The sequence below is a fragment of the Apteryx mantelli genome, chromosome 2 (assembly GCF_036417845.1).
Source record: "Apteryx mantelli isolate bAptMan1 chromosome 2, bAptMan1.hap1, whole genome shotgun sequence".
Taxonomy (NCBI): Eukaryota; Metazoa; Chordata; class Aves; order Apterygiformes; family Apterygidae; genus Apteryx; species Apteryx mantelli.
Window position 1 is genome coordinate 121,964,351 of NC_089979.1, and position 15,674 is coordinate 121,980,024.

General features: G+C 39.1%; 1 protein-coding gene and 1 long non-coding RNA gene across 2 annotated transcripts in view; both read right to left on the reverse strand.

The window, feature by feature from the left end:
• The window catches only part of LOC106491159 (collagen alpha-6(VI) chain-like), a 60,706-nt gene extending 55,313 nt beyond the window's left edge, over positions 1-5,393 (reverse strand). The window contains exons 1-5 of the mRNA XM_067292182.1: positions 5,352-5,393; positions 4,769-4,820; positions 3,857-4,444; positions 1,704-2,303; positions 397-1,020 (exon numbers count right to left, since the gene is read on the reverse strand). Of these exons, the coding sequence (XP_067148283.1) occupies positions 397-1,020; positions 1,704-2,303; positions 3,857-4,444; positions 4,769-4,820; positions 5,352-5,393 (1,906 nt within the window). The remainder of the gene's footprint in view (positions 1-396; positions 1,021-1,703; positions 2,304-3,856; positions 4,445-4,768; positions 4,821-5,351) is intronic.
• A 631-nt stretch (positions 5,394-6,024) lies between these two features.
• LOC136991401 (uncharacterized) lies at positions 6,025-14,006 on the reverse strand. Its single transcript, XR_010883599.1, has 4 exons — positions 13,944-14,006; positions 13,330-13,412; positions 9,618-9,734; positions 6,025-6,565 (listed from the first exon to the last, which is right to left on the reverse strand). It is a non-coding gene; the product is annotated as an uncharacterized lncRNA (long non-coding RNA).
• Positions 14,007-15,674: the final 1,668 nt, after the last annotated feature.

Here is a 15,674-nt window from a genome sequence, read left to right on the forward strand (position 1 = left end):
CCCATTTAATTTTAATGGAAGATGTAGAAGTACATTCATTTATGAGATTTCAAAGAACAAATGCTATTAAGCTGTAAGAATTAGTATGGACAATTAACCTGAAGAATCCAAGGACCTGAGTATGAGGGAGACTGAGGATTTGCTAAACCGGAAGGGTCAAATGCCTCCTGGCATGCCTGTCCCTAACAGAGCAGGAATATACAGGGAACAGTTCCAAGCAGGGCAGATCTTACCTTGAGACTAATGGTGTCTCCATCCCCACCAGAACTCTACAAACCTCACTAAAACCTTTGTGAATCTTATTTTCCCTCTGCATTAAGTGCAGATGGAGCATATGCCTGCATCAAACCTGGCAGCACAACATATTTAAATGCGAATTATATATGTACTTCTTACCTTCTTTCAGATTCCGCAATTGTAATGGGGCTACAAAGGTTTTTGTCACAATCTCGTTACAAAGTCGTTTTTTTATTTTCCATTCAATATTTGACAGCTGTAGAAAAAACTTCAGGCTGATGACATGTTTCCTTGGGGGATAAGTTGCAATTTTATCCAGCTTGCTACTCTCTGTGGTATTCTGGATGCCCACAGCATAGACAGTAATACCTTTACGCCTTAGTTTAGATGCTGGTTCAGTGTAATTATCCAAGGATTGGCCATCAGTGATAACCACAGCAATTTGCTGCACTCCTTGTTTTTTCCTGCTACCTGCTTCTTGAGTAAAAACCTTCTTCCTCAGGAATTCAATAGCTACTCCAGTGTATGTTTGCCCACCTCTATATGGTAAGTTCTTCAGGTAGTTCAGGATTTCTGATTTGTCCTTGAATGTGTCCAGGCTGAACTCTAGCCTTGGTTCATTACTGTATAGCACTAGCCCAACTCTTACATTGCTTGGGCCAATATCCAGGGCATTAACAATTTTTAACAGAAAGGCCCTAATCAGCTGGAAGTTTTTTGACCCAATTTTGCTGGATTCATCCACCAGAAACACAATATCTGCAATAGTCGCACTGGAACACACTAAAAGCAAAGCAAGTAAAAGGAAGATAAGATTAATGTAGATCACACTGTGGGATAAATGGTGGGTACAGTTGGAGTAGGTTGTTTAAAAAAAGGATCATATGCAAGACGGTGCTACAATAAGACACCAAATCTTAATCCCTATCAGCCTTAACAGCTGAGATTTTTATATTGGTTTTCATGGTAAAAGACAGCCCTGAAATAAACACTAGATCTTAAATCCTTTCTTGTCCACACTACAAGGAATTCTGCAAGACAAATACCTTTTCTCACCCTACTGCAGAGTGACGGCTAATCAGAACACCCCAGGACATTTGGGAAGTTGTTCTGTGGTTAAATACAAACTCTCCTATGGCCATTTTCTAGAAACAAAATTTAGGCAAAGTTGTTGCCTTAGTCAGAATTGGCAATTTCGCTACAGCCAACCCCTCAAAAGCAAAGTCCTGTTCCTCTCAGTTAAAACACTAAATGCTAAACTGTGCATGGGCAAGTATTGCCTCAAGACAACAAAAGGTGGTAAATATTTTGCCAATCCAACAACTCTTTAAAACACAATCATCAGCTGTTTTCACTCTGCTCTTCCCTCACAGCTACCTGAGAAGTTGCTCTGGATGGGTTAGATGGGTTACCGATGGGTTAGAAGTTACTCATGCTGCTGTTTTTTCTCTGGTGATACACCATACCTGCTGGCACACTTGGATCAAGGTCATAAAGCTTCTGAACAGAGGCTTCCATAACAATGTCAACAGCTTGCTGCATGAGATCAATGCTCTCTCCTTCGTAAATCTGGTAAGCCTTGGTGGAGGGGGCTCTCACCTTTGCTTCTTCCCCGTCAGAGCTTCCAACATCAACTGAGACAACTTTTACCCCCATCTCTTCTAGCGCCCAAGCTGCCTCCATGATATTGTCTCTGGACCCAGGGGGTGTGATGACCACTACAACTTGTGGAGTGCCTTCACTGAGCCGGCTTCCAGCACCATCCATGAAAAAAGTTTCCTGCAAGAACTCCAGGGCACTTTCAGTCTGCAAGGAGTCTCCAGCAAATGCAACACTATGCCGAATGTGGTCAAGTACCTCTTCTTTATTTTCATATGTGTTCAGTAAAAACTCCACCTGTCCTATCCCGCTAAACTGGGCTAGGCCAATGCTGTACTTGTTAAGCCCAACATCTAGCTGGCTGACTGTCTGGGAGATGAAGCGTTTTACTTCCTCAAAAGTTGAAGGCGTCATATTCTCGGTGGAGTCAATAAGGAAAATAACATCAGCATATTGTTTTGCAAATGCTGCAGAGAGGGGAAAAAATGTTATAAATGAGTTGCAGAAAGGAATACTGTCAACCTATACTCAGACTTGGCTTTGAATATAAGCTAAACTGCAACTGCAAATACTTTGTTGATCTCCACAATTTTAAGCTTAGACTTCAGTTTTAAGTCTACAGCATACCCCTAAACATGTGATATAACTGCTATAACTTTATGTCTTACCAAATTAAACAAAGAATTTTAGTGAAACTAACTCTGCAAAAAATGTCTTAAGAAAAAAAATTTGGAGAAACTCTACATCTGACACTACTGAGAGAGTTTCATCTTCCTCCCACTTAATCTTCTATTTGTGACAATGAAAATGAGATTGCATGCTTTATCATCCCCTTCTTTTGATATTCCACTAAACAAGGTCTTCTACATCACCACTGGAATCTAGTTTGCATCCAAGAATTGGATCCATCCAAGCACTTCAGAATATATTCACCTTCATAACAACCCCATGAGAAGTTGTTTCAATGGGCTGACAGTTCTTTTGAAAATATTGGAGGAGGCACCATAACACGAACAAAGTGATTCTAGCTCCTCCTATAGTCAAAGGAAAGAGAGGTGCATTTCCAAAGGGCAATTCAGATGCAAGGCAACTGAAACTGGGCCTAAATGCATCCTTTGATGTAGCACAGTTTATGGTAAAGAAGGGGATTAAGGCCAAGTGCCTAACTACCAGCACTGTCTCTAACCTCTAATCTTTCCTTTTTTGATCAGCCAGTTGAGAAACTAGTGGGGGAGCCTGATCCCTGCAAAACCAGAAAAAAGTCATTTAATTTTTAAACATAGTTACATTATATTTTAAACATTTATAATTGTTTTTAAACCACCCAAATCTTGCTTTGATTTTAATTTTACTGCCAAGCCTCTTCTATATCCCTCCCTCCTTCACCTTTCACCAATGACAGATCGTCTTTGACAAAACAGGGAAAATACACTCCCTGTGAATTGTGCTGCTCAGAAAATGTATGGAAAGGACGAGAAAACATGGCTTCCCTTCATTTTTGCTACTCCTAGAACATGAGGGGAAAGTCACCATTTTGGAAGCAGGTTTTTGGAAGAATTAAAAAAGTGTCATCAAAACAAGCTTGGTCAAGAAATAATTTTCTGTTAAACTGTTAGGTGACATCAAAACGAAAGAAAATGTTTTCTTATAGAAGGTTCAGCTAGCTCTAATGAGATGGAACTGAATGCACTTCACAGATTCTGTGAGTCTGACCCTGATTTTCTTTACAATAGCCTAAGGCTCTGTTCACAGAAAGCACCAAGCATAAGCTTATCTTCGTATTTTAACAATTAAACCTTATTGACTTCAACACAGACAATTAAAAACATGTTAAAAAGAATGGGGTTTCATCCTGAACTGGGACCTACCTCAAAATTAGCCCCATTGTTTTCAATGGAGTTACATGATGGAAACTGACATGTAAACCACGTCAGAATCAGGATCACTTTTCTACACCTTATTTTCATAATTGCACAGTACAAACAACTGAAACAGCACCAGTATAAGGACAATTTCTTACCTTCCATCCGGCTTTCAATTGCAAAGCAGAAGTTTCCCAAAAGTCTTGTGGAGAGGTCTTGAAGATCATCAAAATTACCAATGCTATACAGAAATTTACTAAAAGGTTTGCTGGCTATTTGCTGCAGCTCAGTTTTATTGTGGACACCAATTGCAACAACGTAGACAGAGATGCCTTCCTCTCTCAGTTTCCTGGCAGGCCCTTCGACTTCATCATTGGATTCTCCATTGGTGATTAGAATGGCTACCTGTGGGATGTAATCCTTAGCTCTGCTACCAGCAGATTCAGTGAAATACACAGCGCTGACAAAATCCAGAGCTGTCCCTGTGTAAGTTTCTCCCCTCCTATATGGCAAATCTTCAATTTGCTTCAGCACATCACTTTTCAATGAATACTGATTCAGCAAGAATACTCGATAAGTCTCATCACTGTACTGTGCCAGCCCAACTCGGATCGCATCAAGGCCAACATCAAGGCTGGAAACCAAAGTGGAGAGGAAATCCTTCACTTTCTGAAAGTTTTCCTGGCCAATGCCTGTTGATGTGTCCACTAGAAAGACAATGTCTGCCAAAGTGGCTTTTCTGCAAGCTGCTCAAGAAAGATGATATAAAAGAATGAATTACTATTAATTGCTTCTTCTCCTGCCTTTTTTTTTTCTTTTTTTAAATCAGCAAAGAGGGAACGACTTTCCTTTGTCAACCAACACCAAAACAGTTTTCAAACTGAATTTTACATGTTATTATTCATGAAATAAATTAGAACTGTGTTGCAAGTTTCTGCCTTTCCCTTTCTCCCCTCCCCTTCCCCTCCACCCCATAATCATGAATATTTCAAAGGCAGACAGGTACTCACAGTTTATCGCAGTTATTAGGTGATATTACTGAAAGCTAGTTAAAAATACATTAAATATACATGAAGTTAAAGCCCATATTTTGGTAACAAACTGCAATTCCATATAGTTTGCCTATGAAAAGCAAAAATAAAATAAGAAAAAAAGAAAAAGGGAAGAAAAAAAGGGTTCTTTCAGAACATATCATGGGCAACCTGGGTGACTGGTCCAGCTACCTCCTCTACCATAGTACAAAGCGCCTGTAGAATATTGTGAGAGAGTTCCTGCAGAGCAGCAAAATCTTCCGCTTCATAGACATACTTATCAGCTGGTTTACTAGCTATTTCTTGAAGCTCAGACAAAGCAGCATCTTTAATACCTATGGCATACAATGTGATTCCTGCATCTTTGCTGTGGCTGGGCTTTGAATATTATCTTAAGTCTGTCCATCCATTAGCACCACAGCAAACTGGGGAACCCCTTCTTCCTTTTGGCTGCCTGAACCTACTATAAAGTGGTTTTCTAACTTGATCTGGAGGCTCTGCCAGTTCTGGCACTCCCTCTTTTTTTACTGTAATTTCTGTATCTTCTGTAAGAAATCTTTCTTATTATAGTAAGGGTTCAACAAGAACCTGGTGTGTGGCACATCACTGTATTGAATCATACCAACATGGATTTTTCTTCCCTATTATCAAAGCCATTGACCATCGTGTGCAAGAAGTTCTGCATGATCTTGAAGCTCTTTGTCCCTACACTCCAGGATCTGTCTATGAGAAAGATGATGTCTGCCATGGAAGCTTCCCTGCAGACTGAAGAAACTTTCTTTAACTTTCCTGTTTCCTGAAAAAGGTAATTTCACCTCCTGTTTGTTTTTCAGAATCCAAGATCTATCAGCCTTTTACAAAAAATCCTTCTATCTAACCTGGTAAATTCTTGGTATTCATTAGTTCTTTCTTTTCCTCCATTCAGAGGGGCTGAGACTATGTCCATCTGCAACTCCATTCTTAGGCAGAGGGGAGAGACTGAATTCACACCAGCACAATTTCCACACACAGCCTTCTCATAAGAACTACTATGCAGTGAATGCATACAGTAATTGCTCTACACACTTCTGTAACTAAACTACAGCGATAAGAACGTGTTGACCTGCTGTCAAGTAAGCTCAAAGGAAAAGTTCCTCGTGCACTTTGAGCCCACACTGCAAGCACACATTATTAACAAGTATTTATTAGCTTGGAAAAATCACATTGGCTTGAACAGGAGGACGAAGCACATTTGCTTGTAGTAAATACTGGGCTCACATTTCCACACCTCTCAAAAGTATACAACACTACTTGGACAAGGATGAAATGGTCCTGATTTCCCCCAAACTGACAGACATGCAGGAAGTGTTCTGCAACTGGACAGAATACTTCCTCAAGCACATTCTCCAAAACTGACTACCAAAATGAAAATGGTGAGCCATGTAACATATTGCACTTGACAGTCTTGCAGATAACACCTGATCTGGGCTGCAAAACTTTTAGAGAAAAACTTTTTGAAAATACAGAACATCAACATGCATGAACAACAAAAAACTTTAATGAGCTGTTCCAGTTAATTTTGCTGGTTTTAGGACACCTCTCCTATTCTAGTTTAAATATATGCTTCCTAAAAACATATTGTAGCATCCCTAATTATACAAAGAATAAACTGTCATCAGTTTTTCATATCTCTCTAGCACTGGGTATAAATGGGAAAAAAGGAATTTTGCTATTGATTTTGATGTGAAAAAGAGTCATTTCTTTAGTGGATTACCAATCTGCTCTGCACCTATAGAGCAGCAGGTGGTTGCAAAGAGAAGAAGTAGTGGCTTCCAGGCATCCATGTTGAGAATATCCCTAGAAAAAGAAACAAAGCCAGTGAGAAATACAGAGCATAACTTTCTCAGAAGGAACTTTTTAATTGTGGGGGAAAACGGTAAGCGCATTTTAATCATTGATGTTTTCTAGTTGCATACAATTTAACACAGCACTTTAAATTCATATTTTCTTCCCTCAGCGTGTAACAGAGGTTTTGACCATGGAGCCATTACAATTTAACACCGATATACAGGATATACCCAAAGTGAACTGTTAATGTTCTGCTCTCACACACTTATGCTTTGTTCTCACTGATTCATACAGCTATATTTACCGTGATCAAAAATTCAACTGAAAGCAGCTCTTCGCAATGTAAGATTAATGGGCACTATGCTTCTAAGGTTCCCCTCTAGCCTTGAATCTCCTCATACACCCATCTGTTTAAAAGAAAACTTTGTTGATGGCCTTTATATAAAATAGGCATAAATGATGAGAACAGGCATTCCTTTAGAAATGAAATATGTCTGTTGGCCAACAGTGAAGACACTTGCTGTATTAAAATGCCACAAACTAATGCTAATGGAAATGAGAATGAAAAAATCTCTCTCAGCAAGAAAGTACACAATTAAGCAACATATTGAGCACAAGCACTCTAAACAATGGAGAATGATATAGTTTGGAAAAACTTTTGAATTGTGGAACATATGTACACTAAATAGCTTAAAGAATAAAAAGAAATAATGAGCCAGAGCCTTGGAGGCTGAGCATGCAAGAATACATGCATATGAAAACATTTCATATGTTTTTCTCTGAGTCACTGATGCTCTCTCTTCTTTCTGACTGGTTCCAGCTGCTTCTCCCCTAATTCTACCCTCACAGTCTGTCCCAAATAAAACTGAGCTGTAGAGTACAAAGCACAGAATGTTACCAGATGGAAGGAAATACTCTTAACAAAATCCACGAATACAAAGGCCAAATGCTTCTCTGTGGTGACAGGAGTAGCAAAGAACCAGGCTGGTTAGGTTTGTCTAGCAGGGAGGATAAGAAAACCAAGTGTAGTGCTTATTAATTCTATGACCTTCAGTTACTGAAGTATTTAAAATAGGTGAGTAAAAGATACCATCGCTGCATTTCAGCCTGACAAGTCTTTCCCTCACCAGTCCTGTATAGCTGAGCATCTGAGGATGTCTTTTTCCCCACTATAGGGGAAAAAATAACTTGATAGAGATGCTATCCACGTTTTACTTCTTTCCTGTGGATGTGCATGTCAGAAGTACTGCTGTTCAGCATCACATGTAATCTCTTCCTTAGGCCTCCAGAACACAGCTACTGACAGCAGAGATTCTGCAAAAACTAGGCTAGGGAGAAGGGCTGAGGAACTAGTCATTGAGGAGGGTGAAGCAAAATTCAGCAATTGGGATAGATGGAAGAAGTGTTTTCCCCTGACACTTGGGTTCCTCCACAGCCCAGGTCCCAGGCCCTCTTATGCACTAAAGCCCTTTCACCCTGAGGGGCGCTGTAGAAAGGAACTCTACAAAGAGGGCAGCTTGAAGCCTTTTCTTTCCTTCTTGAGGGGCTTCCCACAGTGGAGCAGAAATGGTCTCAAAGCTTTGTGTGCAGTATTGAGGCGCTTTAGTGACACACTCAAAATTCTGTTCAAGCCCCCCAACACCTTTTTCAGGGGTACAGCTTTGCCACTAAATTTCTTTGCCCAGATTAACCATACATCACTCTGGGCACTAGATGAAAGCTGGGGTACATAAAAGACTTCGCCAAGTGGTCTTTACATGTTTACAGTTCCAAAGTGGTGGTGCAGGATACTCTGTAATATAGTACAGATACTGCTGCTTCACAGTAGTATGTGGTTAAACCCCATAGCATTTATGCAATACAAACTTCTTGCTCCTCAAGCATGGGCAGATGAGTGCAGAAGCTATTAACCAAAGTGCTGTAACTAGTCCCCTGCAAATCATTTTCTGGCTGCTTAATTAATTCTTAGCTTCTTCCTATCACAGCCTAGAGGAAACTGCAGGACTGAGATTGTTTGCACAAACTGTGAATACCATTTGCCTGCTGCTTGGTGGTTTGTGAAGATGAAAACCAGATCCTTGTAAAAATGGATGATGGAGAGTTCTGGGTTCTGGAGTCAGGACAGAGGTTCTTCCAAGAATGGGGGTCACTTTGAAATTATTTCTTAAGGAGTTGATGCTTATGAGTGCTGTTAAGGAGCTGGTTGGAGATGCTCTATTTTTCTTTCCTTCCTCCCTTTTTTTTTTTTTCTTTTTTTTTTTTTTAAACCCATCAAGGGTGACTGAAGGGCACCATTAAGCTGACACCCCAACTTCAAGAAGTGCCATTCACTCTTCTGAGTGCTACCCAGGCAGATGAAAGGAGAGGAAGTTTGAGGAGTTGGGCATGAAGGAATGAGCAAAGTCACAGCTGGAGCAGAATTATTGAAGCAAGCTAACTCTGACCCTGGCCAAAATCAGCAGCTGCAAAGTTTTGCTGACCCTGACCTGTTAGGCCACAAGACGTGATCCAGGCAGTACCATCTCAAAATCATGTAAAGGCTGCAGACCACTGGTTGACGAAGTATGACAAGGATGATGGAGAAGGAACAGCATAGACATTAAAAGCTAGCTGAACCTCACAATTAGGAATTTACAATCTTACATAAAATTGAGAAAGAAGTCTTGACCTGTCACTTGCAGGCACTCTCATTACATACTGCACATAATAGTAAAACATCGAGAACACCTGCCAGTGAAGATTATCCCTTAGAATTACAACTGATGGTGGAACACTGTGCTGTCAACAAGAGGCTGCAAGCAAGCTAAGACTTTTAGACAAATGATTTAATATATTGAGGGTAGGTCTGAAGAGAAAATAGGGTTGAAATGATTATCACTGCACATAATGCTTTAGTCTTAGCATAATTTTACATAGTACAGAAAATAATAATAATAAAAAGCATTCACCTGGAGATTAACTAAAGTCAGCAAAGTACAATACAACAGCTCACATACAGACATGTCATGGATCACATAAAAACAAAGGCAAAGAATATTTTCATAGGAGGTCATATTCTCACCAATATCCAATTTCTCCTTTCAGCAACATTCAAATGAATACACTGCTGGCTATCTATGAAAAATATAAGCAGAGATGCGGTAGATCAGCAGTTCAGAATTAATGACAATAGCCAGATCTGAAGAAAGACCAGTAGAAAAAAAAAAACACAGCTTATAATAAACCTATTAAACTTGGTCTCTTAGAAAGAGAAACAGTTTATTTCTGCTCCTGCCAATAGAACAGCTGCACAAAGCTGAGCTCAATAGAACAGTCACACAAGAAAGTTGTGTTTGTGTATCCCTGTGACTTTTCTGATGCTATAAAGCATTCCACATTAAAAGAAAAGAAATCAATACCTACAATTTAATAGGCAAAAGGAAATAAAACAGGGAAAAAAATCCAAAAGGAGAGTGGAAAAAGAAAATATGGAATGTTTATGAAGGGGAAGAAGAGCTCAGATGTCAAGACAAATTGTTTCACTTTGCAGCACAGACATATTTCAGCTCATCCTGTGAAATCGTTAGTGAGCACCTAAATGGAAGATCACCTAGTTCATTTTCTTGAACCAGATAGTGATGCAAGCTTTTGCAGCTTCTGCTCATTGTAAGCCAGCCTGGAAATGGCCACAAGGTCTTTGAATATGTCCTAAATTTAGAAATTATTTCCACAGCTAAACTGTTCTAAATCGACCTTTTCAAAATTGAGGATTTTGAGGAAGATGAAGCAGACATCTTCCATCTGTGATTTATACAGCGGCATGATGGTGGTCTCTGATTCATTACCTATTCCTTTCTTAGAAATAAGTAACAATTGTTTATTTTTTTAATGCTATTGAGCAATGAGCTGACATGTTCATGAGAATATCTATTTTAATCCCCAAATTTTACTTCAGGGGAGAGGTCTTACATTTTACATGACAATTGAAATAACTTGGATATTATCTTCAACTGCCACTGAGTGGCTCAGTGACAGAAAAGACCTCCCACTGTGGTTACCCTAAGAATCTTATTCTTAATATATAGCCTACGTTAGAGACATATTGGGCTGGAGAGGTCATGGTTATTGATCTTTACTCATGTAAGGAGTGGGGGCAGGTTCATGTACTTCCCATCCGCAATGTCATGCCTGATGATTCTTTACAGAGGAGGCAAAGAAGCAGGTTGCAGAAGTCAATTTAATCTCCTAGAAAAACACAAGTTTACCCTAAAAAGCTGCATGAGTGAAACATAAGAAAACTTGACCTCAGAACCACAAATTAAAATCTACCATGAGTTCCTTTTCTCCATCTACAGGTAAGTTTCCACAGCAAAATCAAGTTATTGTGAGTAGCAGTTGGACCCACATCTAGACTAGTTTCATCTAGTTGTTGCAGATAAACTATAACAGTGAAAATACAGTAATGCAGACTTTAGCAGTCAGAGTATGTACTCAGGGTTCCCTGAGAATTTATATTGCAGCTGAAGGCCACTGGACTGTTCTTGTTCCATGTTAAGTATGTTGCACAGGTGTGCTGTCATTTTACCACAGGTACTGTCCTTAAGCAAATACTGTAAAGCTCTGTTGAATACTCCTAGTAAGAGGAACACATGTTGTCTCCTCTCAGGGAAGCACCATTAGAGAATAAACATCACAGACAGCAATATTCAATCAGCTAACTTGCAAGAATGACTCAGGTCAGCAACTTTGTCATGCAAAATATATTAGCTATAAGCTAGATCAGAGAGAAGGCAAACCTAGAGGAGGATAGGACAAACCTGGAAATCTTAACTGAACGTTTGCTAAAATATGCCCAAGACTCATGGTAGAAAAAAAGTTGATGATGATTTGTTTAGTGAAACGGTGAGGCGGAGAGGGAGAAGGAGTAATGGGCTTTATGGGAATTAAAGGGGTGTGATTAAGCCCCACTTTCTGGAAAATGAAAGCAGCTTTTAAAAGCTCAGAAGTGATGCCTTGATAAATAGCAGTAATACAAACACACCATTGCCACTAAAATAACAGAATATTTCTTGTGGTGATGCAGAACAGTACAACATTTCAAAGAATGAAATGCACAAGAGACTTTAGAGACTGTCCCATGCACGGAGGTCTGAAGCAAAGAAAATTTGCTGAAAACTAAAATAGAGATGGAGAGGCACAGACTGATTTATAGATATTATCTACACAAACACAGTTCCTGTTGACTAAGTCTTTGTGGCAGTAAATTCTGGTGGGTTTTGCTTCTCTGTAGCTATAATGTTGGAGATTTTCAGAGCAAAACACCATGAGTGCATGGAAAACTCAAGAGCGGCAATGCCATTGTGCTTCAGGGGTGTATGTGGCTGCTCAGTCATACATGCAAAATCCAGCTGCTGTTTTAGCAAGGGGCTAGGCTTTCCTCAGTAATGCACACATTCAAATTTTGTACTGAAGTCTAGCTTTTACTATTACTCCATACACCATAAACAGTGACTGTTGAGCTATGCAACTACTTCTGTGCCTCCTAACATAGTTCCTATTTGTCTACTTCAGGTTCTTTCAACCTCACGGCTCAGTGTCCCCTGCTTTTAGGGTCAATACCATACACCTGCAACACATTTCCCACTCTTCCTATACAGTGGATGCAGATGGGAACATATTTCTAACTAGATATTTATTTTCTCCCTTCAGTAGCCCCAGATGACACCAGTCTCCTTCAGGCAGCTTCTTTAAATAAACAGGTACATTGCAGTTTCAAAACACACGCAGACTAGTTTTTCTACTTACACCATTTATTTTGCCTTATCTTCATGAAACCACAGGGACATCCAATCATGCATTACATGCTGCATAAACAAAGATAACTATGCTTCCTACCTGGATTCTTAATTATTTTCTAAACTAAAATGAAATAGATGATTTCATGGAAAACTTGTGTCATACATCTCATAGATATGGTGGTCAAATTCTAAATAATCCACTCAGAAAAGATATGCAGTATCACAGAGCATTACCAGTTCTGCCTACTAAGCTAACAATCTGTTAATTCCAAAAATTATTTGAACATAACAAGGTATATGCAAGGTTCTATCATAGGCTATCTAAATATGCATAGCTACAGTTATTTATACAAATATATATATACACACACACGTAAAAGCTATGTAAGATAATAAGACACCAATTCTCAAAAATCTGTCTACTTTAATATTCTATGAGATTACAGTATGATAATTATTAAAAACCTTTAGAAAACAGTACACTTGTTCTACAGCCCATTTTACTGTCAGCATTTTTCCTTCTTGTTTGTTCCCAGAGACACACTAATATGTATACAATAAATCTCAAAGGAAGAAACAGATCAACAGCATTCCTATATTCCTTAAATGTTTCACAAAGACTGCTTGCAATTACATTTTGCTTCTCTTTTTTTAAGTGACTAATGTCCCAGTTTTACCTTCAATTGCTTCAGTGCTTTATGCATGTGAAAGAAAGCCATTCTGTAGACATTTACTGCCAGAAGGAAATGCAGTCAAATGTTAATATACTTAAGCACACTATCAAAAGCATGCAGGTTTCAAAGCAGCATCTGTCTTTCACCTATAATTTAGAACCATGTCACATACATGCAACCAGTCGCATTGTCTTGCACAACCCTCCTGTGTGCACATTTTGTCTCTTTTGTTTGCGCATATACAAAGAAAAGAGTTCTTGTGACAACTCCAAATTCTATTTTTGCCAGTACAAATGAATGTAATCACATAGCTTTCTCCTACCTGCTGAAGCACTCCAGTTGGATTTCTTCAACTCTTACATGCCAATTTCATTCTTCAGGAAGTCATTTGGAAAAGCCTGAGCCCTGGAGTACAACAGACGGACAGCTTCAGCCCACATATCCAAGTTAGTTATCTCTCTTTTTTCCACCTTTTCCTCCCCTTAAAGCAAATTTAAAGTCTGGATTCCTCCTGTGTGACTTCCCTGTTTTACCAAACAGTAAAATCAGGGGAAATCTGTTCCACCCTGACCTCACCACTCTCCTCATAATGTTCCTGTATTGAACTTTTGCCACTAAAACATACTAATACCAGAAGAAGGATAAACATGGTTATAAAAATAAAAAATTAAGTAAAATATTTTCCAAATGTCAGCTCTCCATGTGAACAAGGAAATCTTTCAGCAGTTAATTCTCCTCTCTACAGGCATTTTTTTTCTACATTATATTTCTTGTTAGCATTGAAATGTCTCAGCAAGAAAGTTGCAGCTTCACCGACTCCAGGTTTCTCAGAGGAAAGCGTAGTTTCCCAGTGATTCCAAGTACAGCCGCATGGCCAGACACTGACTCAAGCAGCAGTCCCAAGGAAAAACAAACTCATCCTAATGGGCAATTTACCTGTCTTTGGAGCTCAGTGTAACCACCATGAATTTACAGGCGATCCAGAAGGTGCTTTTGTCCAGAAAGACAAGAGGCCACAGCTGGAAAGGATGTGGCTATAAGAATGGGATTCTCCCCTCCCTCCAAGGGAGTGTCTACATTTAAACCTAACTGGAAAAACTGACTGACATTAAAAATCATTTTCATTTGCTGTTAGACTTGGTGTCTTTTTGCCAGCTAGTGGGATCAAGGTTTACTTGCTGACTTGATTCTGGGGAATAGAGATGGTCATGATTCGCCATTTCAGTATTTGGTGCAGCTTCTGTATGCTTGTTTTCTTTCTTCTTTTCTGAATAGAACTTAATGATTAGCATGTTATTTTTCTGCAAGTATTAAACATTCATTATATCTGTATTTTTCCTGCTGGTTTAAATAGCACAAATTGCAAGGGGTATGGGTTAACATAATTAAAACTATGAACCCTGATATCCTACAACTTCAAAGAGCTCTTACCTACCCATAAATTAAAATTAAAATTATAGGTCATCTCTTCGATGAAGAGGATTCCCCAAACCAAAAGGGTCTAACAGAGAGCCCAGCTAATTATGATGCCTCCATATCTGATGCAACCATATCTATATAGTCCCTCCTGAAATCAATGTGTTGAATGTATTGAGCACATATTTATATTCCCTCAGAATCAGGACTGGAACTCTCAGAACCTTTTAAAAGTCTTTCCTATTTACTTGTCTTCCCCCTACTTCAACATGATCAGCCTGCACTTCCCAAAAAGCAATGTCCTTTCTCCTCCTCAAGGAAGAGATAAAGCAGGCAGAGGAGTGCACCTGTCAATGCTGCCTGCCAGGTTTCAGAATGAAATTTTCCATACGACTCGGACAATAAAATATCTGAACTTTTTTTTAATATATATTTTGCTTTTGGAAAATCTCAAGTCCATTTTTCCCCAGAAAGCTAAAATTTATCATATAATAAAATAAAAAAATGAATACCTGAAAATCCAATTAGCTGGAAAACAAGGTCTAACCAGAATATTGTTATCAGATCTAACACCCTTGCTGACTATTTTGGCAACCTGACAGGCTTCCATTTCTCATGTTCTGTAAATACAGTTATTAATTATCAGATCTTAGTTTCATTGGCTATATTCCCAGCTGAACTTAATTAAAGTTTCCCTTCAGGAGTATGAAGCTAGTGAGACTATTTCATGCTTGTCATTAAAGTAGGAATATTACTGTATACAGGAGCATGGCTTTAGACTTTTCTCCTGTTTGTTTTCCTCAGAAAAGTCAGGTCAAATGTTGCATTTTACCTTTCATCCCAGATGGGAGAGAGAATTTGAAAAATCAAAGGCTGTATATGGAGCTGTGAAGCTGAGGAATTAACTTCATTGAATAAGTTCTTACCTAGCAATGACTCACTCCGCTCCATAACAAGCTCACTTTCAAACTGCTGCCCATTTTGTTGGTTGGTCTTGTTAAAAGAAGGGAGGGGGAGATCCCACGATACTTTGGGATTATAAATATATACACGTTACAGATTATATGTATACATTCCACAGCAAGATGGGTTTGCTTGCTGCTGAGGGATTTGTTAGAAGGGAGTAAGGGAGGTCAGAAGAGCTCCTTGGCATGAGAGGCACTTTTCCAAAATCAGAAAGTCCTTATGGGGCAGGACATGTATTTGCTTCTGATGCTTTTCTCTAAAAACACATAGTAGCATGGCAGTACC